This window comes from Littorina saxatilis, linkage group LG3 (genome assembly GCF_037325665.1).
Source record: "Littorina saxatilis isolate snail1 linkage group LG3, US_GU_Lsax_2.0, whole genome shotgun sequence".
Taxonomy (NCBI): domain Eukaryota; kingdom Metazoa; phylum Mollusca; class Gastropoda; order Littorinimorpha; family Littorinidae; genus Littorina; species Littorina saxatilis.
Window position 1 is genome coordinate 17,742,421 of NC_090247.1, and position 26,521 is coordinate 17,768,941.

Genomic DNA, 26,521 nt, shown 5'->3' on the forward strand with positions numbered 1-26,521 from the left:
TGGTATCTGTATGTTTAACTGTACATTAATATATTGCTATTTCATATGTTACGTGGATTGCCATTGGTCAATTGGGCAAAACTGAACTCATTGTAAAAGTGATATCGACGAACCCCCTTCCCCCATTTTCCACACTAGATCCACTGTTTCATCTTTGTCTTCGTCTCTCTTCCCTTTATCTTATCTCGTCTACCTACTTGAGTGAGTAACTGAAGAGGTATTGTCATCATCTCTTTCCTAGATTTTCCCACCGACAGAGTTGGTTTTTGTCTTGAATTCAGTACCTCACACGTACACGGTAATTGGCGTGACACCTCAAGCGGATCTTCTGAATAACTTGTGAAGGTTGCAGTTGGTCAGATCAAAGAAGAGAAGATGGGAACGTGGGTCCTGAGAAGATACCACCACCCTAATACTTTACTTTGTGCAAGAATCAATCACGCGTACAGCATTACAGATGCCCAGCTGTACTCTGCATTGGCGTCTCTTCTTGTGCTGACAGAATTGTCGGTCGCGAATTTTGAGTCGTTTCGGCCTGCCAACTGCTTCGTTTTCTTGCGGATTGTGAGAACTAGCAGAAAGTTTTACTCATTTTCATGGTTTCAAACTAATGATAAAAGTATCTTCTTCTGGACCAAATCAACAGTCTTTAGTTGAATCAACTCGGAAAACTCTTAAACGCGTGTTTGCACGCGACTCCGCGCATTTTTGAGGCCAGGCAACCCGACAGCTGCCCTTTAATCCAATTTTCTAAACACAAAACATTCTTAAAACATTTAAAAACAATACCTGCATTATTCCACAAACATTGATCAATAAATCGTTCTTTTTCTACAAAAAAACAAATGTCTATTCTCAATCCATTTTTTTAAAACATGTTGCCAAAATTTCGATTTTATTCTCATCAGGCCTACAAACTGTCTCGGGGTGGCAGTTGATTGAAAACAACACAGACGACTTCCAAGATCATTAAGAACGTCATGATAATGTCTTGGAACTAATTTCCAATTTTGAAAATCTGTTTGCTGTAGCCAAGCTGCCCAGCATTATAAAAAGGATGTCTGCATATCATGCATGTTTATCAATAACATGTTAATACCGCCCATTTCTAATTTATCACACAAAATCGTTTAACCTTCTCAAATGCTTTAGTGTTTGAAAAATACTTACGTTTCCACAGAAATTTAAAGAGGATAGTGTTCAGTCTGTCAAGCAGTTTTGTCGGAGCAGAGAGTGCCTGAAAAACGTATACAAACTGGGATATCAAAAATGTTTTAATTATGCACAATTTACCGCTAATACTTAAATTTCTTCTTGACCACATTCCAACAATTCTTTCAATTCTATCAAAACGTTTTGACCAGTTTTCTTCAATGTCAGAAGCAACAATATCATTCCTAAATATAATACCCAAAATCTTTAACTGTTTTGTCGCCTGATGTGTTCGACCATAGATGTGTATACATATCTCTGGTTCGACCTTTGTGTGTGTTTGCCTCAGTAGAGTTGTGTAATGGGATTTGCTTGGGTACTGCGATGGCTTGGGAAGTGGAATTCCCCTCAGAATTCCCCTCAGAAGGGGGCTGGCTGTCATGATTTATGATTATGATAGTTGGTGCGTGTTTTAATTAATATCTACAGCTTAGTGATATGTTTATCTCCAAACGCGTCTCGCTTGCTTTTGCAGATGTTGACATAGATGGCCTTTTTGGCAATTCTTTGCCTGGAATCCAAAAGCAGATATATAGATAGACTGTCAACGTTCCAAAATCCAGAAACACAAAACAAGCAATTTACGATATTGGGACGTTTAACGTTTGACATAACCAGACATTCACAAGTACATCGACCATATGGTCTCACCGTCTGTATAGTGGACGGACGGACGGACATGTAATTGTGAGGTAAATGGGGGGAAAATAGAAGACTTGGTTGAATGTGCGTTCGATGTCCGGCAAGATGGTCAGAGTTGTAATCGCGAACGAATGACGAAACACAAATTCTGGAGGAAATTTACATGATAGATACTGTTAGAACAGTTAAAGTATATTATTAATTATTTCTAATATGCTGGCTGTTAGCGGGGATATAGCTCAGTTGGTAGCGCGCTGGATTTGTATTCAGTTGGCCGCTGTCAGCGTGAGTTCGATCCCAGGTTCGGCGGAAATTTATTTCACAGAGTCAACTTTGTGTGCAGATTCTCTTCGGTGTCCGAACCTCCCCCCGTGTACACTACATTGGGTGTGCACGTTAAAGATCCCACGATTGACAAAAGGGTCTTTCCTGGCAAAATTGCTTAGGCACAGTTAATAATTGTCTACCTATACCCGTGTGACTTGGAATAATAGGCCGTGAAAGGTAAATATGCGCCGAAATGGCTGCAATCTACTGGCCGTATAAAATTTCATCTCACACGGCATCACTGCAGAGCGCCTAGAACTGTACCCACGGAATATGCGCGATATAAGACTCATTGATTGATTGATTGGCTGTTAGCAAATGATTAAACAGACATGTCGAGAAATGAGATATCAGCATCTCGGCTCATGGCATGCTCATAACATTTTTGAGAAATGACTGTTAATCATTCTCTAACAGTTATAAGAAATAACGGTTTTATTACCGTCTAATTTCGAACAAAGGAACTTTCGAAGCGATGTCGCGAATTAAACAGTACAGCCACAATTGGGACTGGATCGTTCCTATCTGATTATGACTGCCAGTCAAAGCATCTCTTGACCTGGGTTAGCCAATCACTTACCTGACGTGATTAGCGTTTACAGGTCAAATACGCTCACACAACAATCTCACATGAAACCATGTAAAATATGCGTTTCAGTTGCTTCGATTTTTCTTGTCCCACAGAGAGCGACAGATTTCGAATGAACGCCAGAAAGAAAGGAAATGACGTAAATATCTTGACATTTGAAGTGTCATTCTTTAAGATAAGTCACACTGATATTGTTAGCATAAATTCAAATGTTTACTTTGTCTTGTTTATTTTGAGCGTGATAAACAAAAAGGGTCCCGGACACCCCCCGCGGGTTAGGGGGAAGAATTTACGCGATGCTCCCCAGCATGTCTTAAGAGGCGACTAACGGATTCTGTTTCTCCTTTTACCCTTGTTTGATTTTTGATTAGTGCTTTTGTGAACAAGAAACAATTCACGAGTGGCTCTATCCCATCTCCCCCCTTTCCCCGTTGCGATATAACCTTCGTGGTTGAAAACGACGTTAAACACCAAATAAAGAAATAAAGAAAGGGTCCCCCGGACCAGGGGCTCACATCCATGAGAGATGGCATAGGACAAATGTCCTGGACAATGCAAAAGCGAAAGGACATTTGTCCCGAACAAAAACAAAATAAATAGGACCTTTTTTTTCTCGCAACAAAACGTACACTAACAGCATGGTTTTGTCTGCTTGGAGAGACACATCGTAGCAAATCAAACTACTGTAAATTGGAAAATACTGACAATTTCCAGATCAAATGAAAGCATAATCGGACAATGACCACTTTGTGACAAAAACAATAGGACATATGTCCTCTTGCATGAAAAAAGTATAGGACATTTGGAAAAAATATCCGTGTATGTCCGATGTCCGACGTGGATGTGAGCCCCTGACGGACTGACCGTTATAACATTTGTTATATGTATGAAGTCTTATATCGCGCGCGTATCTCCAGACTCGGACTCAAGGCGCAGGGATCTATTTATGCCGTGTGAGATGGAATTTTTTACACAATACATCACGCATTCACATCGACCAGCAGATCGCAGCCATTTCGGCGCATATCCTACTTTTCACGGCCTATAATTCCAAGTCACACGGGTATTTTGCGGGTCACCTATAGTATGATCAATCCTGATTGGTCAAATAGCCGTATGATGCACTGCACATAAAATTATATATATACCGAGTTATAATTTTCCTTAATCATGGTGTCACACATGTGACAACAGTTAATGCGGTAATTATTTATGTTATAAACTCCAACTTATGAGCTGTAAACCCAGCCCTCTCCTATTATTACAGCATTGACAACTAAATCTGCAAAGTTTCAGATGTAAGCTGTCAGTCCATGGGAAGTCATTATGTTTTCCCATCTGCTATCCCCACGATTTGGGTGTGTGAATTCTAAGTCATATCTCATAATTATAAAAGTAAAGTTTTGTTTGCAAATATGTCAGAATTGTATACGGCTGATAGACCGTCGTTCGTTAACAAAGCAAACATTAATAGGAAATGAATCGCACCCTTTTTTGTCGAGTTTTAAGATTCTGTGTTGGCACTTGCTGTCGAGTTTTGTCGTTTAATTAGTTCCTACCTCTTCAGTCTAGGTTTGTGTATACATAGAAATGAAACACACAAGTTTTGAGAAATATTCTCCTATTACCGTATGCTTGTACTACCTTGTAAGCGCCCTGCATCGAATAAACGCCCACGCCCTGCTTTGGGTCAAACTGTGTGCAAATTATGTACCGGTATATGGTACATAGTAAACGCTCACCCCCAACATTTGGATCAGTGGTGTTAAAATGTTTTATAGATTTTTTTATTGTTTGTACAGTTCTGCACCCTGTAGATCTATACATTATCATCCAAGGGAATAATGACTGTTGCCTGGATAGCCCTGCCAATATAGATCACTCCATTTTGAACGCTTTAGGCAATCTTGTTCCTGTTGGACTCCTGTACCCCCCGCGGGTTAGGGGGAAGAATTTACCCGATGCTCCCCAGCATGTCGTAAGAGGCGACTAACGGATTCTGTTTCTCTTTTTACCCTTGTTAAGTGTTTCTTGTATAGAATATCTCTCTCTCTATATATATATATATATACGACTTGTGTCTGTCTGTCTGTCTGTCTGTCTGTCTGTCTGTGTGTGTGTGTGTGTGTGTGTGTGTGTGTGTGTGTGTGTGTGTGTGTGTGTTCGCGATGCACGGCCAAAGTTCTCGATGGATCTGCTTCAAATTTGGTGGGCATATTCAGGTAGACCGCGGACACAACCTGGTCGATGAGAATTTTCAACACGTGCTCTCAGCGCACAGCGCTGAACCGATTTTGGTTTTTCTGTTCATCTTCCCAGATCCATTCCCAGTAACTCTTCCTTATCTTCTCCAGTGTTTTGTGTTTGTCTCCCTTCCTTCGTGTGGCGTCAATCCATATTCCCGTTACTATTTTTAGAAGGTCACTATCCACAACACTTTCATCCCGGCGAAGCCGGATATTCCCGTTACTATTTTTAGAAGGTCACTGCCCACAACGCTTTCATCCCGGCGAAGCCGGGTATTCCTCTACTTCTTCCTGGCGAAGCCGGGTACCCGGCTAAGCCGGGTATTCGACTCTGCTTCTTCCCGGCCGGGTATCCCGGCGAAGCCGGTACCCGGCGAAGCGGGTAATCATCTAGTAGTCAATGTTTGTAAAGATTTTAGTCAAGCAGTATGTAAGAAATGTTAAGTCCTTTGTACTGGAAATTTGCATTCTCCCAGTAAGGTAATACATTGTACTACGTTGCAAGCCCCTGGAGCAAATTTTTGATTAGTGCTTTTGTGAACAAGAAACAATTGACAAGTGGCTCTATCCCATCTCCCCCCTTTCCCCGTCGTGAAATAACCTTCGTGGTTGAAAACGACATTAAAACATCAAATAAAGAAAGAAAGAAAGTTGAACTCCTGTGTGTGTGTGTGTGTGTGTGTGTGTGTGTGTGTGTGTGTGTGTGTGTGTGTGTGTGTGTGTGTGTGTGTGTTCGTGTGTTTGTTCGCGTGTGTGTATGTGTTCGCGTGTGTGTGTGTTCGTGTGTTTTAAAACGATGACGACAAATTACGACAATTGTTGAGCATGACGTTATTTATCTGTTGTCAGGTCCAGCAAGGCCGGCAAGTTACGTGTGACGCCAGAGGGAGGGCTGCGCTTTGTGGGGGATGGAGGAGGAGGAAGCGGGGCACAGGGGAAGGGCAGCACCCCCACCAACCCGCAGGGGGAGAAGCAGAAGTTCTTTGCCACGCGGTCAGCAGACGGCAAGTGGAACTTGCTGATGGCACCCACCTCTGACCCGTCTCGTCTCTTCCTCGTGCAACCCGCCCCAGGTCACAAGTTCCAGGTGTCGGACGGAGGCGTCAGGGTGGAGAACGTCAGCGGGGCGGCGTCACACGGCAGCACCAGCTCGGGAGAGGCCTCATGCACCTCCTCTAACGGCTGCGTGGAGGAGGGGTCAGTTATCGCCGGTCAAGAAAGTGGGAGTGGAGAGGCTACCTTGGGTACCCCCAAGTCCATAGCGGTTCCCGTAGCGCAGCTTCGATCTTCCACCAGCCCTCACACCATCACCGCTACCACTACTTCACCCACCGGCAGCGTCACCACGACTTCTGCTTCGGGGGATAACGTGCTTGTGTCTACCCCACGCGAGCAGAAGAAGAGTTTCTTCAAGTCCCGCACGTCCAAAGAGAGAGAAGCTTTAAAGGCGTCTGTGCAGCATGTGGTAGGAAAGAAAGTTCTGTCCATCCCAAAGAGAGGAACCAAGTCCGGCGCGGCCACTGACAGTCACTCCAAGAAGGGCAAGAAAGGCAGCAAGTCTGGGAAGAGCAGCAAATCTCACAGCAAGTCTTCCACATTGCCGTCGTCATTGCAGGATTCCATGTCACAGAGTTTTAGCTTGATGTCGGTCTCTCCTGGCAGCATATCCAACAAAACTCCATCCCCGACGGCTTTCCCTGCAACCGTCACAATGTCTCCAACAGGTTGCACGGATGTTGTGACGACAGCGTCTTCGGCAGTGACGTCATCAGCTCCAGTGACGTCAACTTCTGCAATATCGGTATCTACCTCACACCAACTGACTTCGTCGCCGTCGTCGTCAGCACAAGGCTTGCTGATGACATCATCACTATCGCCGTCGTTGACGTCACATGGACATCAGTCGGATAACATCTCCCCACCAGGAAGCCCTGTCAGCGACGTACCAGCCGCGTCACCGAAGCCCGTCTCACCTCTTTCGTCACAACTGTCTTTCACGTCACCACCGTCTCCTGAACAAACGTCACAACCAACGGCGTCTTGTTCACGTTCCAGGAACAGTTCTGTGGACCGTGATGGTATGATGTCATCTGTGTCCGATATCAGATCGAGCAGTGCCAAACCGTTAACAGTTCAGATACCTCAGAGTGATGGAGGCGAGGACAGTGGTGCTGAAAATATGGGTGCTACTGCTAGTCCGTCTGCTACAGAAAAGCAGCCACTAAAAACAGGTGATACGTCTGCAGAAATGCCAGACAAACTTTCAACGGAAAAACCAGTCAAAAAGTCAACAAAAACAAAATCTAAATCTTCAAAGGCAGCAAGAAGGTCTCTGAGAGGAAGACCAGACAATGTCAATACCGGTCACCAAGAACACAGCTTACCTCACCAGGATGCAGACGCCCCAACACAGTCCATGGAAGCCGATGAAGCTCCAACCCCAAGCATCACGGACCCACCTCGAATAGGCGACGCTGGCGATGATAACGTTGATAGTGTCGCTGATTTCGCAGCTCAAATCCCAAAGAATGACGATCCTCTTTCTTCGCTCCAAGCACTGGACACTGATCGAGAGAAAGACTCGGAACATGTCGACGCTGACGATTCGGCCACAGAAATGGAGGAACGATATCCTCGAAGGAATTCACTCAGAAGCTCTGCCACTTATGAGACGCACACACCTGACAAGAGTGAATCAAAACGACCAGAAAAAGAAGCGAAGACAAAGAAAACACCGAAGGTGGATTCTCAAGTGAAAGTCCCCAAAGGACGTGCGTCAAAGAAAAGATCAAAGACAGCAGAAGCCCCACCAGACACTGGTTCTGACACTGACGATTATGAACCCCTGATCTTTAAGGCTAAACGTACTAGGAGGTCTTCCTCCAAAAGGGAAAATCAGAGTGAGAATACTCTTGACAACATAGAGTCAGAAAAGAGTCATGATGTTGTGTCGAGTGAACAGAAAACTCCAAATAGAACTAAAAACCCAGTCTCGGATTCTGAAGCAGCCACTGAAAATCAGTCAAAACCAGAGACGGAAAAAGACCCCCGAACAGAAAGTTCTGCAGGAGTTGACAGTGATTCAGGAGAGGTTCCCCGTGACCAGGATATTAGTATTACTATCAGGCAGGATCAAAGGGAAATTGCGGGACCTAGTGACAGTTCTAAAAAACAGCCAACCCCTTGTGTCAAAGAACGTGATAGTCGTGCAACAAGAGCTAGTCGTAGGTCGCAAGAAGACTCCTGTACACTGCAAACAGAACCCCAAGCAGAAAACACACACACGGTTCAGCAGCTAGAGGATAGCACCACTGAAGCAAGTATTAGTGCAAAACAAAGCACAAAGAAAAGAAAGAAGAGGAAAAGTGAACTAGAAAAGTTAATGGAAGCGCAAGCAGCATTGGTTGAGAAAAACAGAGATCTTATTGAGGAGGATAAGGAGCTGGTTCCAATGGAGGAAGTAGCTGAAGAGAAGTTGGACGAGTCACCCCGACCGGATCAAGAAAAATGCTCAGTTACAGGAGAGGAAGAGACAGATCTAGTGCCAGAAGACAATGAGAATAATTCTAAACCAAAAGAAATGGAGGTACATTTGGCACCCACAGATTCATCACCAGCTGAGAAGGAAAAAGATTCAACCCAAGCCGAGAAAGATTCTACTCCGGTAGAAGAAGAAAGAGATTCTGCCCCATTGGAGGAAGAGAACGATTCTGCGCCCACAGAAGCTGAAGCAGATCCAATTCCAGGAGATTTATTACAGACAGAGACAGAAAAAGATTTCGCAACGATAGACGAGACCAGAGATTCACGGTCAGAAGAGATGTTGAAAAATACACCAACACAAGAAACTGGAGATTCGGCCTTTTCAGAGTTGCACAAGGAAGACACAAACCATGCAGACCTTGCAGCTGAAGAACCGAAAACAAACTCTCAGGAACCTCAATCGAGCGAACTTGTTGAAACTTTTTCAGAAGCAACCGAACACGAAAGTTTTCATCATGAAGAAAGGAAGCAGAAGAAGAAAAAGAAGAAGAAAAAGAAACTGAAAATTCTTATCAACTTGACCGAAGCCAAGTCGAAAGAAGTACCCGACAAAGATGATGAACAGTCTGATGTTGTTTCTACGCCTGTGCCGGATCTCATGCAAGACACACACGAGGAAACTTCCGGAGATGTAGGTCAACCTTCAGGAGAAGTCACGGGAAATCTTTCAACCCAAGAATCAACCATGGACACAGAAACCCATGAGGCAAGCATCCCTAGTCATACAGTCAGCTGTCATGGCGGGAAGAGCAAGAAGAAGAAAAGGAAGAAAAACAAGAAGTTGAAGATTGTATTTGGAAGTGAACACGAGACTTCTACCAGAGAAATTCCAGACAGTGCAGTTTCGGACTCTAACTCCATGAATGCGGGTGACAGTATGTCGGAACTTCATCAAACTGATTCTCTGGGCTGTTCGCACACTTTCACAGACAATGATGCCTCAAACAGTAACACGGCTTTCGATGCAGCTGTTGCTAAACCTGCGAAAAAGCCCAGAAGAAAAAGACTCACGGAACTGGAAAAGATTATCCAAGACCAAGAAGCTATTGCAAGAGCAGAGCAGATAGCCATTGAAAATCAAGAACTCGCGCCAAAAACTAGTGAAAAAGGAGCAGAAAAAGAAACTAACAAAGAAGAAACTATGAGCGCAGAAAAAGGTACTGACAAAGATGAAACTAAGACAGCAGAAAAAGGTGCTGACAAAGAAGAAACTATGAGCGCAGAAAAAGGTACTGACAAAGATGAAACTAAGACAGCAGAAAAAGGTACTGACAAAGATGAAACTAAAACAGCAGAAAAAGGTGCTGACAAAGAAGAAACTATGAGCGCAGAAAAAGGTACTGACAAAGATGAAACTAAGACAGCAGAAAAAGGTGCTGACAAAGAAGAAACTATGAGCGCAGAAAAAGGTACTGACAAAGATGAAACTAAGACAGCAGAAAAAGGTGCTGACAAAGAAGAAACTATGAGCGCAGAAAAAGGTACTGACAAAGATGAAACTAAGACAGCAGAAAAAGGTGCTGACAAAGAAGAAACTATGAGCGCAGAAAAAGGTACTGACAAAGATGAAACTAAGACAGCAGAAAAAGGTGCTGACAAAGAAGAAACTATGGGCTCAGAAAAAGGTACTGACAAAGATGAAACTAAGACAGCAGAAAAAGGTACTGACAAAGATGAAACTAAGACAGCAGAAAAAGGTACTGACAAAGATGAAACTAAAACAACAGAAAAAGGTGCTGACAAAGATGAAACTATAATAGCAGAAAAGGTTACTGACACTGCACAAACAAAAAGAGCAGAAACAGAGACTGACAAAGAAGACACCCCAAGACCAGAACCAGAGACTGGCAGAGGTGAAAGCACTACAGCGAATGAAGATAACCAAGGAGAAGAGGTAAAACCCACTGAACCTGAACCACAAGCAGAACTGGAATCTAACAACACTGCAGAAGTTTCAGCTTCGCCCCGAGCCGAAACTTCAAGAGAAGATACTGCGTCAACGCCAAGTGAAAAGGCAGTTAAACAAAAAGACCAAGAGGGCGAAAAGGGAGAGAAACCAAAGAAGAAAAGAAAGAGGAAGAAGAAGGAGCCAACAGTAGGCGTCATTAAAATGCCTCCGCTGGCGTCAGGCACAGACACTGACGCTACAGAACCCATGACTGACGTTGATGACGGCATACACCCCATACAAATCGTGTCCAATCCCGATGTCCCTTTACCCACAGACCTTCCGTCAGTGTCTGGTGATGTCGAAGAAGTCTCTGTCATGGAAACAGACGAGGACGAAGACCATCAAGCCAAGGTCAGACGATATCTGGGAAGATTTTTCAACAGTCGTTCCTTCACTCGGTCAGAGCTGACGAGTAGTTTCGGCATGCCCTACGTGGTTCTAGAGAAGCTATCGGAGGTGGACATCTATTTCATGAGCAGGCGATTCCGTAACGCTCGAGTGAGCAGCCGAGCCAAGTGCTCTCTCCACTGCCGCCAGAGGACTCTGCAGTACCTGTGTGAACTGAAAATGATCGACTGCACGCCGCTCCGTGGCATGAAACGGCCTGCAGGTATGGCTGTGCCTGCAGCAAGCAACCACGCTTCTTCAGAGGAACCCCAGCCAAAGAAGAAGAGGGGAAGAAAGAGGAAAGAGCACGTTGAGGGAGAAGAAAAGATCAAGAAGAAAAAGAGAAAAGAAACGAAGGATGGTGAAGCTGATAAAGACCAGGCAGCATCAGATGAGAGTTTGGTCGAAATAGACACCCCTGCCAGTCTAGGTGCCAGACCAACAACGTCTTTCCCACGAGAAGTTATCCTTGTCAGTCCGGGTGACAAGGGTTTTCCCGTCTATGAAACCGCCAGACCTTACCTTCCTCCATCTGCTAACACTAACCCCCCCAGGTTCCCCAGCAGCACTGTAGGTCGTGTTGTGAGATTGTCCGTTCCCGTCAACCCAACACGACCAAGCTACACCCTGGGCAGACCCGGTGCTATGACTACAGCAGCTGGTGGGCCGCGGTTCATCTCGCTGCCATCTCTGGCCACCAGCGGGGCAAGCTCTGTGCCTCAGGTGATCACCCTCCCAGCACTGAGCTCTGCCTCCAGCGGAGCGCCAAGGACCATCCCTCCTCTCCTTGCCAGCTCCAGTGCCTCTACAATGTCCCCGTCTCTGACGGACGCTATGCGTGCCACACTCACCCAGGCCATCTCCAGCTCTTTGACGAAGGCCAACCCTGTTGCCAGCATGAGCGCCTCCCCTGTAGTGACCACCAACCAGGCCCTCAACAGTGCGCTGATCTCTGCTCTTTCTGGATCAGCGGTATCTAAAGGTGCTGTGTTGGTTCAGGCGGCCGGTGCAGCTGTCTCTACGGCTGGAACTCAGGGTGCAGTTGCACTGAACAAGCAGTTCTTTGTGGTGCAGATGGGCGACAAGAGAGTACTTGTGCCCGCATCAGCCTTGGGCACTGCTACAACCACGGGCACCGGCACCACCACCACGGCCACCACCACATCGGCGTCTACCACCGCTGCTGCTCTGCAGTCCCTCTTCAACTCAGCCATGCTGAGGGCCACTGCACCGTCCACCATACCAACCGTCGTTCCTGAGTCGGTTGCCACACCCCGCCCCACACCCGGCAACATGGCGAGGATCGTGCTATCCAACCGTCGCCCCGCAGCCCCCACCCTGTCCCCTCGAACGGGGCCCACTGCCTCCAGTCTGCTGTTCGCCAACAGACCACGACTAGCTCAGCCTAACCAGGCGTGGGTCGGACCTCGCACGGTGCTGGAGGGAAACAGACGGGTGCTGGTCAGTCCCGCCAACCAGCCCCAGGGCATCAGAGTGGTCATCTCAGGCGCCTCCACGCTCAACACGGGGTCAAGGTTCTCTGTGGCCAGCTCGCGCGGCGGTGTCTTCGTGACATCACACCCTGCCGGTACCAGCCTGGTCAGGATGCCTGCAGCCCCCGCCAAGCCCGGCAAGAGAGTCATGACGGACGAGGAACGCCTGAGGAAGCGAGCCAGGCTGGAGAAAAAGTACCCCCTGCCTCCTGGCGTCGTCATCAAGACTGAGCCAGAGACGTTTGGTTACGGGGGCGAAGGCAAAACGACGCAGGCCGGTACCACCCGAGTGTTGCTGTCCACCATGGGACGCAGCTTGGCGAGTCTTGGCCAGCCTATCCCTGTAATGTCAGCCACTCGCGGCGGCGGCCCCATCATCATCCGACAGGCCGCTCCCAGCTCTACAGCGTCGCCACGGTCTGGCTCTCTGCTCGGTCCGCTCATCATCCGGGTCCCCAGCCCCGCCACTACAGGCGCCCCAAGGATCGCCGCTCCAAGGATTGCCGCCATCACCAGCAGTGTGGCCACGTCGCTGTTGTCGTCCACTCCAAGGCTGGCCGCCACGGCGACGACCAGCTCGTCCCCAACCGTCGTCTCTTTGCTGAGTGTTCCTTCAACTACAGTGACAAGCACAACCACAACTTCAACAGCTGCCACGGCTTCTGCGTCCGTGTCCAGCTCTGCGTTGAGCACGTCTTCGTCTGTGGCAGGAGCAGTGACATCCACTGCTGCGTCAACAGTGCAGAGGCCGTCAAGAACCTTTGCTGCTGCTACAACCGTGCCCAGGCCACCACCGACTGTTGCAGCTGTCGACGACGATGATGATGACGCCGTGTACATCGTGGACTCTCCACCACCACCAACTAAACAGGCATCTTCTAGCCAGAAGGAGAAGTCACAAGAAAACGCTATGTCGGCGCCTGTCAGCTCCGCTCCCTCTGCTTCAGCCTCCTCTACCGCCACCACCACTGCTGCTGCTGCTGTTGTGGTTTCGTCAGCTGGGCCACAAACAGCAGGAACTTCACATTCTCCTTCTGTTACAGTCACAACTGCCTCTGACACTTCGGTTAGCACTGTTACTTCTACTGACGTCACTACGAGTCTTGTGGCAACAAGTACTACATCTTCTGCTCTGACTACAAATGCCGCTACAGCTTCTCCGGCAACAGCCCTTACCAGCTCCATCAACTCTCATGCTGTTTCTTCAGTTGATGAAGATATCAATCAAGATGACGTCAGTGATTCCCAAGAAGACGTCACCGTTTCACTGCCGTCCGACAACACTACCACTTCTTCAACTTCCGTTACCACTACTACTACGCTTTCTTCAACGACCAGTTCCGTGTCATCAACCACCACCACCACCACAGCCACCACCAGCAGCTGCAGCGTCGTTGAAGCTCTACTCCGTGGCTCTCCCTCTCCCTCTCCCAGCATCTCCTCTCCCTCCTCCCCCATGCCCTCCACCTCCACCGCCCTCAACCCGTCACGCTTGGTGTCACTGGGGGCCATGTTCGCGCGACAGGCAGCCGAGTCCGGCAGTCTCACCTCCATCGACACGCGGTCCTTGCAGTCGGAGAGGATGCAGCGCTTGAAAGAAGCCCTGTCCAAACAGATGGGCAACGTCAGCGATGAACGACGCCAGAGGGCGCTGCAGGCTCTCGCTCAACAGTTTGGGAGAGGTGGAGAGGGAGGGGCAAGGTCTGGAGATACACGGTCTGAATCTCCAAACACACCGAGTCAAGCTTCTCGAGAGTCCAGCGCCCCGCGCAGTGTCCCCTCAGCCGGGCAAAGTGAGAACAACGCAGTCGTCATCATTGACGACAACGACGCTGTGGATACGGTCACGGGGACTGACACCAGAGACGGTACGGATACGGATGCGAATAACGACACGGGTGCGGATACGAGGGACGGCACGGACGCAGATACCAGAGACGGCGCGGAAACAGACGCGAATAATGACACAGAAACAGACACGAGAGACGGCACAGCAGAGGACTCTGGAGCCGATACAACAAACAGAAGAGATGCAGAGGACAAGGGAGATGAAGATAACAGAAGGGGTGAAGATGATAACGGAGACGAAGAGGACACAGTGATAATTGTGGAGACGAACGAAGACGAATCTGCTTCCAGCAGAAGCAATATTGACAGAGCAAATCCAACTGCTGAATGTGACTCAGAGACGACAAACCAGCACACGGAAGACAATGATACCGAGAGAATAGGAGACAGTGACATTACTGAAATAGACCACCAGAGCTCTGAAAGTGTCTCAGCAAGAACTGAACAAAGTGCTGACAACGAAACGAATAACACAAGCCTCTTAACAGTTAACAGTGAAACTATTGACAGAGCCAGTCACAGTGCTGAAGATGAAACTGACGGAGCAGACGCCAACACTGATAACAACATGGCTTCTGTTGACAAGAGTGCTGACAAGGAAACTGTTGACAGAACAAGCCATAGTGCCGAAGATGGCACCAGTGCTGTTAACAACTCAGTCTCTGTTAACGAGAGTGCTGAGAAGGACTCTGCCTCTGTTAACGAAAGCAACGTAGACGACATTGTAGCTGTTGAACCCAGTACCGAAAATGACATTGTCAGACCATGCAACAATGCTTCAAGTGACGTAAACAGTCAAACCCGCGACCAGGTTACCACTGCTGTTGAACAAACGAAAGATGACGTCAGTAACGATGACGAAGAGATGGCAGAAGTGAGTGCTCCCATTAATGTTGAACTAGACAGTTCCGAAAATATTCCTGTAACATTGGGAGTTGAAGAAAATTCGGCAACTGAAAAGGATGAAGCATCCACCAACAAAGGAATGGACGCACGAGAAGAGACTCCAATGGACACGGATGAAGCAGAAAGCACTGCTTTAACCTCGGACGAAAAGGCAAAGAGTAGGGTGAAAACCTCACCCGCGGAAAGGGAGACTTCAATCATCGCTAGTGTCGGTGCCGAAGTCAGTGACGTCACGAGTGCAAAGGATGATGTCATGGACACCACAGCTGCGTGTGACGTCAACACTGAAAAGACACCTAGTGGTGACGGACAAGGGGACAAAACCCCGTCGGAAAGTGAACCAGAAACGACAACCGGTGAAAAAGTTTGACGAGGAGAGACTTAAGAAAACCAGTACTGACGAAGAAAAATCCTAGCTTTGAACGATAACAACTTTTTTTTAACGGGTTTGCGGACGTCTAGTCTGTGTTCAACTGTTGACGTTCATAGTGTAAGAGAATCTTGCTTTTGGTGCTTAAAACACGTGTTGCGTCAACTTCGCATAACATTAACAGTGACGATAATGCTTTTTGTGTTTAATGAAACTTTTGTGGCTCCAACAATGTGTATGTCAACATAATGAGAAAAACTGCCTCCAAAAAAAATTCTGATGACAGGGGAATCACTTAAAAGTGTGTATTTGTTCAAATGTTTGCACATTTTTTATTCTCCGTTTCTTTTTATAGAAAGGGCGGGGGGTCGTCTGCGAGGAATTACTTCCTGGTTTATTCAAATGTTTTGTAAGTAGCAGTGTTATAACTTGGACGCTGCTGCTTCGTACCATGTGCTGTAATTCGTTGTAAGGTCACATTGAGCATTTTCAGAAAAAAGATTATAGGGTGGAACCTGCCCTGGCGACTACCTTTCCATAACGACCAACTGCCCATTACGACTACCCCAACAAGATATTGTTCTGTGTGCTTCACCTTTACATGGCGAAAACTTGTTTATAACGACCACTTTGGAGTGTCGGGATTGCATGGGTTGTGACCCCCCGCGGGTTAGGGGGAAGAATTTACCCGATGCTCCCCAGCATGTCGTAAGGGGCGACTAACGGATTCTGTTTCTCCTTTTACCCTTGTTAAGTGTTTCTTGTATAGAATATAGTCAATGTTTGTACAGATTTTAGTCAAGCAGTATGTAAGAAATGTTAAGTCCTTTGTACTGGAAACTTGCATTCTCCCAGTAAGGTCATACATTGTACTACGTTGCAAGCCCCTGGAGCAATTTTTTGATTGGTGCTTTTGTGAACAAGAAACAATTTACAAGTGGCTTTATCCCATCCCCCCCTTCCCCGTTGCAATATAACCCTTCGTGGTTGAAAACGACGTTAAACACCAAATAAAGAAAGGATGAAGAAAGCATTGGTTGTGAAAGAGTGAATAATCTTACTTTTATTGATTCAAACTGTCCACATGTGCTCCTTGTCCACGTTTTAGACACAACTCTGGCTAATCAGTGTCACGTGGGGAAGTTTGCCTCAATAAAAGCAAGAGTATTCACCCTTTCATAACCCATACAAACCCGAGAGAGTTATTTCCCAACATCGTCTATTACATGTTAGAAAATGAAACGAGAAGACTCTTCGGGAAATTGGAAAGAATTTCAAAACATCAAAATAACTTGAACAGTACAAAGGGGATGGGCAGAGGCGAATGGAGATTGGTCAGTGTTGCTAATTGCGTCAGTCTACTTGGGCTAATACAGCCTATGAGGTGTCTGAGAGCACCACCGTACGGAGGGATTCTGCGGACAGCGCAGCAAAAACAAAGAGGGACATTTTTCTCGGACTCGTTAGGCAGATGCCAGACAGTAACACTTGGTCTCAAGACTGATTAGTTCTTTCTCCCCCTTTAATTAATAAATAGGGACTGGGTGGCCGAGTGGTAACGCACTTGCGCTCGGAAGCGAGAGGTTGCGTGGCAGTTCAGGCCTGGGTCAGGCCGCAATTTTCTCCCCCCTTTCCTAACCTAGGTGGTGGGTTCAAGTGCTAGTCTTTCGGATGAGACGAAAAACCGAGGTCCCTTCGTGTACACTACATTGGGGTGTGCACGTTAAAGATCCCACAATTGACAAAAGGGTCTTTCCTGGCAAAATTGTATAGGCATAGATAAAAATGTCCATCAAATACCCGTGGGACTTGGAATAAAGTTAAAAAAATTCCATCTCACACGGCATTAAGTCTCAGGAAAACATGAATACACGCATGCAGAAAAAAAAAAATATGGGTAGCGCCGTATATTGTATGGCAGCTCGCTTTCCCCAGGGAGAAAGCAGCCCGAATTTCCATGAGGGTAACCTCACTGGACTATAAATCTTATCCAATCCAATCCAATACTTGGAATCCGATAATTCGTAACCAATTATATGTAAAGTCTTAGATCATCAGTAGACCATCGCTGTGTCAGTGTATTGTTCTCGTACTTAACTTGCAGTCGCCAAATGTCGGGTCTCTTTTTCATACTTTTTGTGTTGTAACGTGCCTGTGCGCCAGTTTGATTCCAAATGTTGATGAGGCATTTTTTGTTATTCCCCTTTCGAAGGGAAGCTACATATATTTGTGGATTAAACCGCTGCGGGGCACCATATACGAACTTACACATTTGCTGCCGATGATTGATGAAATACATAATTATTCGGCTTACAGTTATGTTTGTAATGATGAGATGATTCAACTGATTGTTCTGTCAGTCACGACGAAAACGTGTCCGTCTTCTCCTTTATCATGTATTTTCATTTTAGTAACTTACCATGGTGTAACTTGTTGTTTTCATGTTCTAGCATCGACGCTTTAGGTAAAGCTGTGTCCGTTAATTGTCCGCGACATCTACGTATTTATGTGTATCTTGTTTTTTATCGTCCTCTTCCTTTGCTTCAGTGTTTTACGATTGTTCTCTTGTTCTAAATATCTACAATTCTGTGAGTTAACTTCTTTTGCTTCTTCACAAAGTAAAGAAGAAAAAAAACAACTTTTGTTTTGCGATTGTTCTCTTGTTCTAAATATCTACAATTCTGTGAGTTAACTTCGTTTTCCTTTTCCTTCTGCTTTTTTGAACTCGGTTGACTTTTGTTGTTTTGGCGGTGGCTTTTAAACATTGTACAAAACGTATTATACCCTTGTCTCGGCAGGTTACCGAGATGTTCTTCATTATAACTGATTACTGTGTGTCATACATGTTGTGTTGTTACTTTAACTTTAACATGCATAAGTATTTTGCTGTTTGATTGTGTGTAAAATGTTCTGCTGTTTTACTCGTGTTATTAATATACATGTCTGTATGTGTAAGGCAGATACTTGATATATAAAGCACCACGACTGGTGGATAAATGAAGGGTAATTGTTTATTCTCTTTTGTTGGGTGTGTAGGGCGGGGGAGGGGGATATTTGCATACGGGCGTGCGTGTGAGAATGTTCATGTCTTTCTGTGTTGATGTGTTGGCGTGTGTGTGGCAGGGAGGTGTACTTTGTCTGTGTGTGTGTGTGGGGGGGGGGGATATTTGCATACGGGCGTGCGTTTCATGTCTTTCTGTGTTGATGTGTCTGCGTGTGCGTATGTGTTCATGAGTGTTTGCGTGTGTGTGGCAGGGAGGTGTACTTTGTCTATGTGTGTGTGTGTGTGGGGGGGGGGGGGTATTTGCATACGGGCGCGCGTGTGAGAATGTTCATGTCTTTCTGTGTTGATGATTGTGTTTGCGTGTGTGTGGCAGGGAGGTGTACTTTGTCTATGTGTGTGTGTGGGGGGGGGGGTATTTGCATACGGGCGCGCGTGTGAGAATGTTCATGTCTTTCTGTGTTGGCGTGTGTGTGGCAGGGAGGTGTACATTGTCTATGTGTGTGTGTGTGGGGGATATTTGCATACGGGCGTGCGTGTGAGAATGTTCATGTCTTTCTGTGTTGATGTGTTTGCGTGTGTGTGGCAGGGAGGTGTACTTTGTCTATGTGTGTGTGTGTGGGGGGGGGATATTTGCATACGGGCGCGCGTGTGAGAATGTTCATGTCTTTCTGTGTTGATGTGTTTGCGTGTGTGTGGCAGGGAGGTGTACTTTGTCTGTGTGTGTGGGGGGGGGGGGGATATTTGCATACGGGCGTGCGTGTGAGAATGTTCATGTCTTTCTGTGTTGATGTGTCTGCGTGTGCGTATGTGTTCATGAGTGTTTGCGTGTGTGTGGCAGGGAGGTGTACTTTGTCTATGTGTGTGTGTGTGTGGGGGATATTTGCATACGGGCGCGCGTGTGAGAATGTTCATGTCTTTCTGTGTTGATGTGTGCGCGTATGTATTCATGAGTGTTTGCGTGTGTGTGGCAGGGAGGTGTACTGTGTCTATGTGTGTGTGGGGGGGGATATTTGCATATGGGCGTGCGTGTGAGAATGTTAATGTCTTTCTGCGTGTGTGTGTCTGTGCGTATACTTTTCTTGGTCGAGTGTGCCAGTGGGTCTTTTAAATGAATGTGTGATGTTGAACTGGATTGCCTATCGGTAAACTGTTTACACACACACACACACACACACACACACACACACACACACACACACACACACACACACACAAAAGCATTGAATAATGATTTCTCCATTGTCAAAACTCTCTCTCTCCCTCCCTCTCTCTCTCTCTCTCTCTCTCTCTCTCCCTCCCTCTCTCTCTCTCCCTCCCTCTCTCTATCTCTCTCCCTTTCTCTCTCCCTCTCTCTCTCTCCCCCTCTCTCTCTCTCCCCCTCTCTCTCTCTCTCTCTCCCCCTCTCTCTCTCTGTCTCTCTCTCTCTCTCTCTCTCTCTTTACGAAAAGAAAAATCCCTCAACAAGTCTTAGATCCACCCAGGCGGTTACATTGGAGAAGGTCATCCTTTCCCTTTGCCACACAACAATTCTCCTGCCTGTTTGCTTCCAGTAAATCCATTTCGTAACCGACGCCTAAGTCAATCTGCAAAATTAATTCTTAAAAACACCTTCCTAAACAAAAAGCCGACGGCCTGTATATTTTTTATATTTGTCTAAGTGGAGGGATGCTTTTATCACATGTGATAGTCTGGTCAAATGTGTGGTGGTGCGCACTGATGAGCGTGAACACAGGGAAGAATGATACATTAAAAGGCACACTCACCGTCTCGGATCTGCCCTGGTTTAAAATGGGCTAAAACCATCCCTCCACTTGGTCACATACCAAACATTAACAGCCCAGGTGAACTCTGTGCGCAGTGGGATTTTGTTTTTGTTTTTTGATGAATCATAATTTTGTGAAAGCCAATTGCAATACAAATTAATGCATAACAAAATTCCGACTCACCATAGCAAGCTGCCAGAGGGTTTGATTTCCGATATGTGACCAGACGGGCGCAGTGGCGTGGTGGTAAGACGTCGGCATCCTAATCGGGAGGTCGTGAGTTCGAATCCCGGTCGCTGCCGCCTGGTGGGTTAAAAGTGAAGATTTGTTCGATCTCCCAGGTCAACATTACGGCTTAGGGCCTATGTCAGTGCAGACCTGCTAGTGACTTAACCCCCTTCGTGTGTACACGCAAGCACAAGACCAAGTGCGCACAGAAAAGATCCTGTAATCCTGTAATCCATGTCAGAGTTCGGTGGGTTACCGTTATAGAAGCACGAAAATACCCAGGATGCCTCCCCCGAAATCGGCGTATGCTGCCTGAATGGCGGGTTAAAAACGATCATACACATAAAAATCCACTCGTGCTGAAAACATGAGTGAACGTGGGAGTCTAAGCCCATGAACGAAGGAAAAGAAGAAGAAGAAGAAGAAGATATGTGACCAACTGGATGGATGATCTTATACCATGTAAAAGCCTCGTCATATTTGAGATGGTTATCTTGGCGAACAGTTTTCTCGGGGAGTGTGCCTGTAAAGGGACAGCAACCAGTCACTGAGCGTAGACGTCCTGGACTGGAGTTGTTCCCCTTGCATCGCTTTCTGTCTTGCCCGCCGCTCTCGCGTAAAAACAAGCCGGGTGTGTGGTCCCTTGATTAGGCCAAAAAAAATAAATAGGTCTGTTTACGGTAACCCGACCGACCCTAGTTTTTTCGCGCGACCCTAGACTTTTTTTTGGCATTTGGAAAAAAAAAAAAAAAATCTTGTTTTTTTGGCAAAATAACGTAAAAATATGGTTTTTTGGGGAAAAAAAACAAAAAAAAACAAAACAATCCCGACCTACCGACCCTATTTTTTTGGCCTATGTTACCGTAAACAGACCTATTTTTTTTTTTTGCCTTACACTTTTCATCTCTTCAACACAATCTAAGAAAGAAAGAAAAATAGACGTGATTATTTTCAGAAACTTTATTTACCAGTTTAAAAGAACATTGCCGTCTGTGTAAGCGACCACTACAGAACTCTACAGTCAGGATGTCAAATAAAATAAGAGCATTCTTTCCGGCAGTCGCAAAATAAAGATCAACAACCTGTCTTCTTTCTGTGCAAGATGAGAATGTTGTCGTTGTTGCTATATTTACTGTTTTTGTAATAGAAACCTCGTGTATGAGAACCCCGCGACACACTGATAGAGTCTTGGGCTGTTATCACTGCGCACCTTACAAGAGATTCAAAACTGATGGGGACAAAAGTACCAATACGAAGTCAGTGTAACATAATCACTGAAACCCAAACGCAAGCATTATCGTCACAATAAACCATAGATACCAGATTAATGAAAGGCACCAAAACAAAACAAAATACCAAATTGACCTTGCTGGAGAACAAAATAAATACGTTTTGAGTAGCTGCTTTTTCAGTGTACATCCCAACATTGTGACCGTTACAATTCTGTCAAACGTCTGTTAAAAAAGACATTGACCAGAATAATAGACGATGTTCAGAACAAAGTCGAAATTAATAGACGATTTTCGGAAATAACTCCGTCGGGTTTGTATGCCGGTTGTGAAAAAGTTAATACCCTTGCTTTTTCTCTGACAAAAACATGCACGCGTGCTCCTATCCACGTGTTTCCGACACATCCCACGCTAGTGATTGGCCCCTCCAATGTTTGTCCGAGTAAAAGAAAGGGTATTCACTCTTTAACATCCCATACAAACCCGATAGAGTAATTTTCGGAATTCGTCTATTTCCTGCAAGCAATATACCCATTGCCAAAAAACGGTCTATTTCCTGCAAGCAATATACCCATTGCCAAAAAACGGTCTATTTCCTGCAAGCAATATACCCATTGCCAAAAAACGGTCTATTTCCTGCAAGCAATATACCCATTGCCAAAAAACGGTCTATTTCCTGCAAGCAATATACCCATTGCCAAAAAACGGTCTATTTCCTGCAAGCAATATACCCATTGCCAAAAACCGGTCTCAAACCGCCACAGTTCTGTTTGGAGTTAGTAATGGTCTCAGTCACCACAAACCAAGAATACCTTTAAATCAGTGTTTAAACGTTCAATTATTCACATTTTGAACGCTGTGGGTAATCTTTGGCAGTTTGCAGACTAAAAAATCTCCATGCCGCAGCATATCAGTGTGAGTGTCTACATTTCCACAGGTTCCGTCTGCGTTACTTCGGGATAACTGCCCTCACCGAAAACGTAAGTCGATGCGGAACGGGGCCGACGCAGAAGAGTTTGCAGAAGAATAATCTTTCCCCAATTTACATTGAATTATTCCGGCATCAACGTCACGGAGCTCTATCGAGGAAAGCATTTTGAAGTACAGTACGGTGAGTGTTCTTTGGACTTCTTTAGGTCAAATTCGTCAGAAAACTATTTTTAAATGTCTTTTCGTCAGGTCATTTATTTCATGAAAAAAAGATCTTGATGTTTTCTGTGTGCTCGCCTAACAAAAGTGTCAACATACTTAACTACGACATTTTTACGAACTGGTGTGTTTTCATTGAGAGGGCCGGGGGCAGGCCGGTTGAGTGCTTACAACTTACAGCCAGAAAATAACAAAACAAAACAAAAAATAAATTGGAGGACACAAACCAGTTCGCCACAATCAATGGAGACATGTGAAAGTAATGCAGGCTGAACTTGAGGCCCACACGGCAGCAACACGGCTAGTAAGCACGTCAACGATGTTGGGACAGACATGCAACCACGTCAAAACAGCGCCCCCTGGTGACGTCACTTCTCTGTCAATTAGCCGTCTGCTTCTCTGACTTAACCCATGCAAGGGACGCAACCGCGGGAGGCCTCTCGTAATGCTTGCTCGGTTTCAAGTGCCTCTTGAGCTTGTTTGTTGTGGTTGTAAGTTCGTTTTGAGTGGGTTGACATGTTTTCTTGCGCAGGGTAGGGGTGTAGATCAGTTTCAATGCGAAATTGTTACGTTCTTAGAGAGATGTGAGAGGTTACACAGTTTTCTCGACGGAAGAATAATTTCAAAACAAATAATGACACTTCATGCAGCTGCAGCGAATGTGCACATGTTCAGTTATTTTGTTTCCTGCTACTCTCTCTCTCTCTCTCATACACACACACACACACACACACACACACACACACACACACACACACACACACACACACACACACACACACACACACACTGACACACGCACACACACCAGAAAGAGAGAGAGAGAGAGAGAGAGAGAGAGAGAGAGAGAGAGAGAGAGATGAGAGAGAGAGAGAGAACGGGAGAGAGAGAGACTGAAACTGAGAGACAAAGAGAGAGTGAAAGAGAGAGAGAGAGAGAGAGAGAGAGAGAGGGGAGAGAGAGAGAGAGAGAGAGAGAGAGGGAGAGAGAGAGAGAGAGAAAGATAGAGAGAGAGAGAGAGAGAGAGAGAGAGAGAGAGAGAGAGAGAGAGAGAGAGAGAGAGAGAAAGTATTAGAGATACAGGAGGCGTTTTGCTCGGAAGTCAACATAAAAGGTTCAAGTGGAAGCAGTCCATTTGGCATATCAGCTTTATTTCTCGAGTGCTTTCTCAAGTGGCCTGTCATTTACAATTCAGACGTGAGGCAAAAAGCGAATCCTTACTTTCACTACTCAAAACAGTTTCTCCGTTACATATTCTCCGCGAGAGTGCTGATACTGACATTGAAAGCGAAGAGCAAATTCACATTAAAAGATGTTGTTTTTTGAGACATTGTTTATTTCAACAATAACAACAACCACACTACCTTGTCCATTTAAAGGAGTATATTAAAATGGGAAACTCTATTTGAAGCAAACTTAATCTGTCTGTTAATCATGTTGAACATACATTTGTAGTAAAAGATTGTAATGACATTAGACACAACAATGACACGTAAAAGCACATACATGTGCACATACCCGACTGCCATACAAATCAATGTGCAACAACCTCTATAAAGTAATTCTATTAAAATTATATCACAGTAATAATTTAAATCACTACATTATATTGAACAAAATATTAATGAACCTTATTGTTCAATGACGACAAAACAACCGTTGAGCTTTGAGCTACTGTAACCAAAAGTGTGTCTATAAATAGGTGCTCTTACGAACAGGATAATGAAGAAATGGAAACCAGAAATCCCTCAATGAATTGTCTAATCTTTACTCTTCAGAGACAATACAAGAATAACCCGAACCGGATGCTCACGGGAGTTACGCTATATCGAGAGACAGACATGAATAAAGTGACAGACAGACAGACAGGAAGACGGACAGACAAACAAACCAGAGAAACAAGAGAGAGGAGGGGAGGAAGAGTGGAAAGCGAGATCTATGTTTTTGCAGAGAGACCTTGATGGTATCCGGTGCTATAGTAACAGCGCATGGTACGGTATAATTCTATCCCCACAGCGCAGGGTATAGTATATATAGTATATATTTCCACAGCGCAGGGTACACATCCCACAGGTCGTTCAACTTCATATCACCAAAGTCCTCTCAGTAACAACAAGTGGGAACCTCATCCCACATCAAACGTAAAGTCCAAATTACACGGACTGTAGAACACCAAAACATCAACACTAAACGCCCTCAGTTTCACCAGCACCCGAACTACAAACAAGAACCTAACGACCCACCACCCCCTCATTACCCCACCCGCCTCTGTCATTACACAAACTCTACCCCAACCCGACAACAACAACAGCTTTTCCCTCGGCTCCTGCCATCACCACCAGCGGCGCTGCGACGACTTCCAACAGCGAGAGGTTGATGACGAGGGAGCAACTGTGACCCGGAAAGTGCAGTGGATGTGAGGGTCCCACGGGACAGAGACCCACCCTTGAGGAAATTGTTGACCCCACCCGGAGGGGGATGGGGTGTGTTGGGGTGTGCTGTGATGCTGGCGGTGTGAAGAAGAAAGGTTAGCTCCTGTTTTAATCTCGTGATAATTACCTCCCCTCCTTGCTGTTTTCGGTTCAGCCTGTCTGACATGGTGGTTGGGTTCGAAGGAGTGATTGAAGACCAAGATGTGCTTTGACGTCCTGCTTTATGACTCTAGCTGGCTGACAGGGATTGGCCTGTGTTGCAACCGTCAAAAAAGTTATTATATGAAATGTGCATTTTTATAGCAGCGGACCAAAGATCTTCTATCTACTGCTACGCCGGCCAAGCGAAGATCTTTGAGCAGACGTCCTAGTTTTCCAGGAATCCAGAAACAAATAGACTGCCAACGTTCCAAAATTCAAAATAAAAACAAAACAAGATAGGCAATTTATTGGAAAGTTATATGTATAACAAAACAAGATAGGCAATTTATTGGACAGTTATATGTATAACAAAACAAGATAGGCAATTTATTGGAAAGTTATATTTATAACAAAACAAGATAGGCAATTTATTGGACAGTTATATTTATAACAAGACAAGATAGGCAATTTATTGGAAAGTTATATTTATAACAAAGATAGGCAATTTATTGGAAAGTTATATTTATAACAAAGATAGGCAATTTATTGGAAAGTTATATTTATAACAAAGATAGGCAATTTATTGGAAAGTTATATTTATAACAAAGATAGGCAATTTATTGGAAAGTTATATTTATAACAAAGATAGGCAATTTATTGGAAAGTTATATTTATAACAAAACAAGATAGGCAATTTATTGGAAAGTTATATTTATAACAAAGATAGGCAATTTATTGGAAAGTTATATTTATAACAAAGATAGGCAATTTATTGGAAAGTTATATTTATAACAAAACAAGATAGGCAATTTATTGGAAAGTTATATTTATAACAAAGATAGGCAATTTATTGGAAAGTTATATTTATAACAAAGATAGGCAATTTATTGGAAAGTTATATTTATAACAAAACAAGATAGGCAATTTATTGGAAAGTTATATTTATAACAAAGATAGGCAATTTATTGGAAAGTTATATTTATAACAAAACAAGATAGGCAATTTATTGGAAAGTTATATTTATAACAAAACAAGATAGGCAATTTATTGGAAAGTTATAT

At 45.1% G+C, this 26,521-nt stretch overlaps 1 protein-coding gene and 1 long non-coding RNA gene across 2 annotated transcripts in view; one reads left to right on the top strand and one right to left on the bottom strand.

The window, feature by feature from the left end:
* Window positions 1–18,515, top strand: part of LOC138961784 (platelet binding protein GspB-like) — a 45,077-nt gene extending 26,562 nt beyond the window's left edge. Inside the window, exon 3 of the mRNA XM_070333455.1 lies at window positions 5,866–18,515. Within this exon, the coding sequence (XP_070189556.1) occupies window positions 5,866–15,514 (9,649 nt within the window). The 3' untranslated portion in view covers window positions 15,515–18,515. The remainder of the gene's footprint in view (window positions 1–5,865) is intronic.
* The window catches only part of LOC138961794 (uncharacterized), a 457,147-nt gene that overhangs the window by 61,710 nt on the left and 368,916 nt on the right, over window positions 1–26,521 (bottom strand). The gene's annotated exons all lie outside the window — the stretch shown is intronic.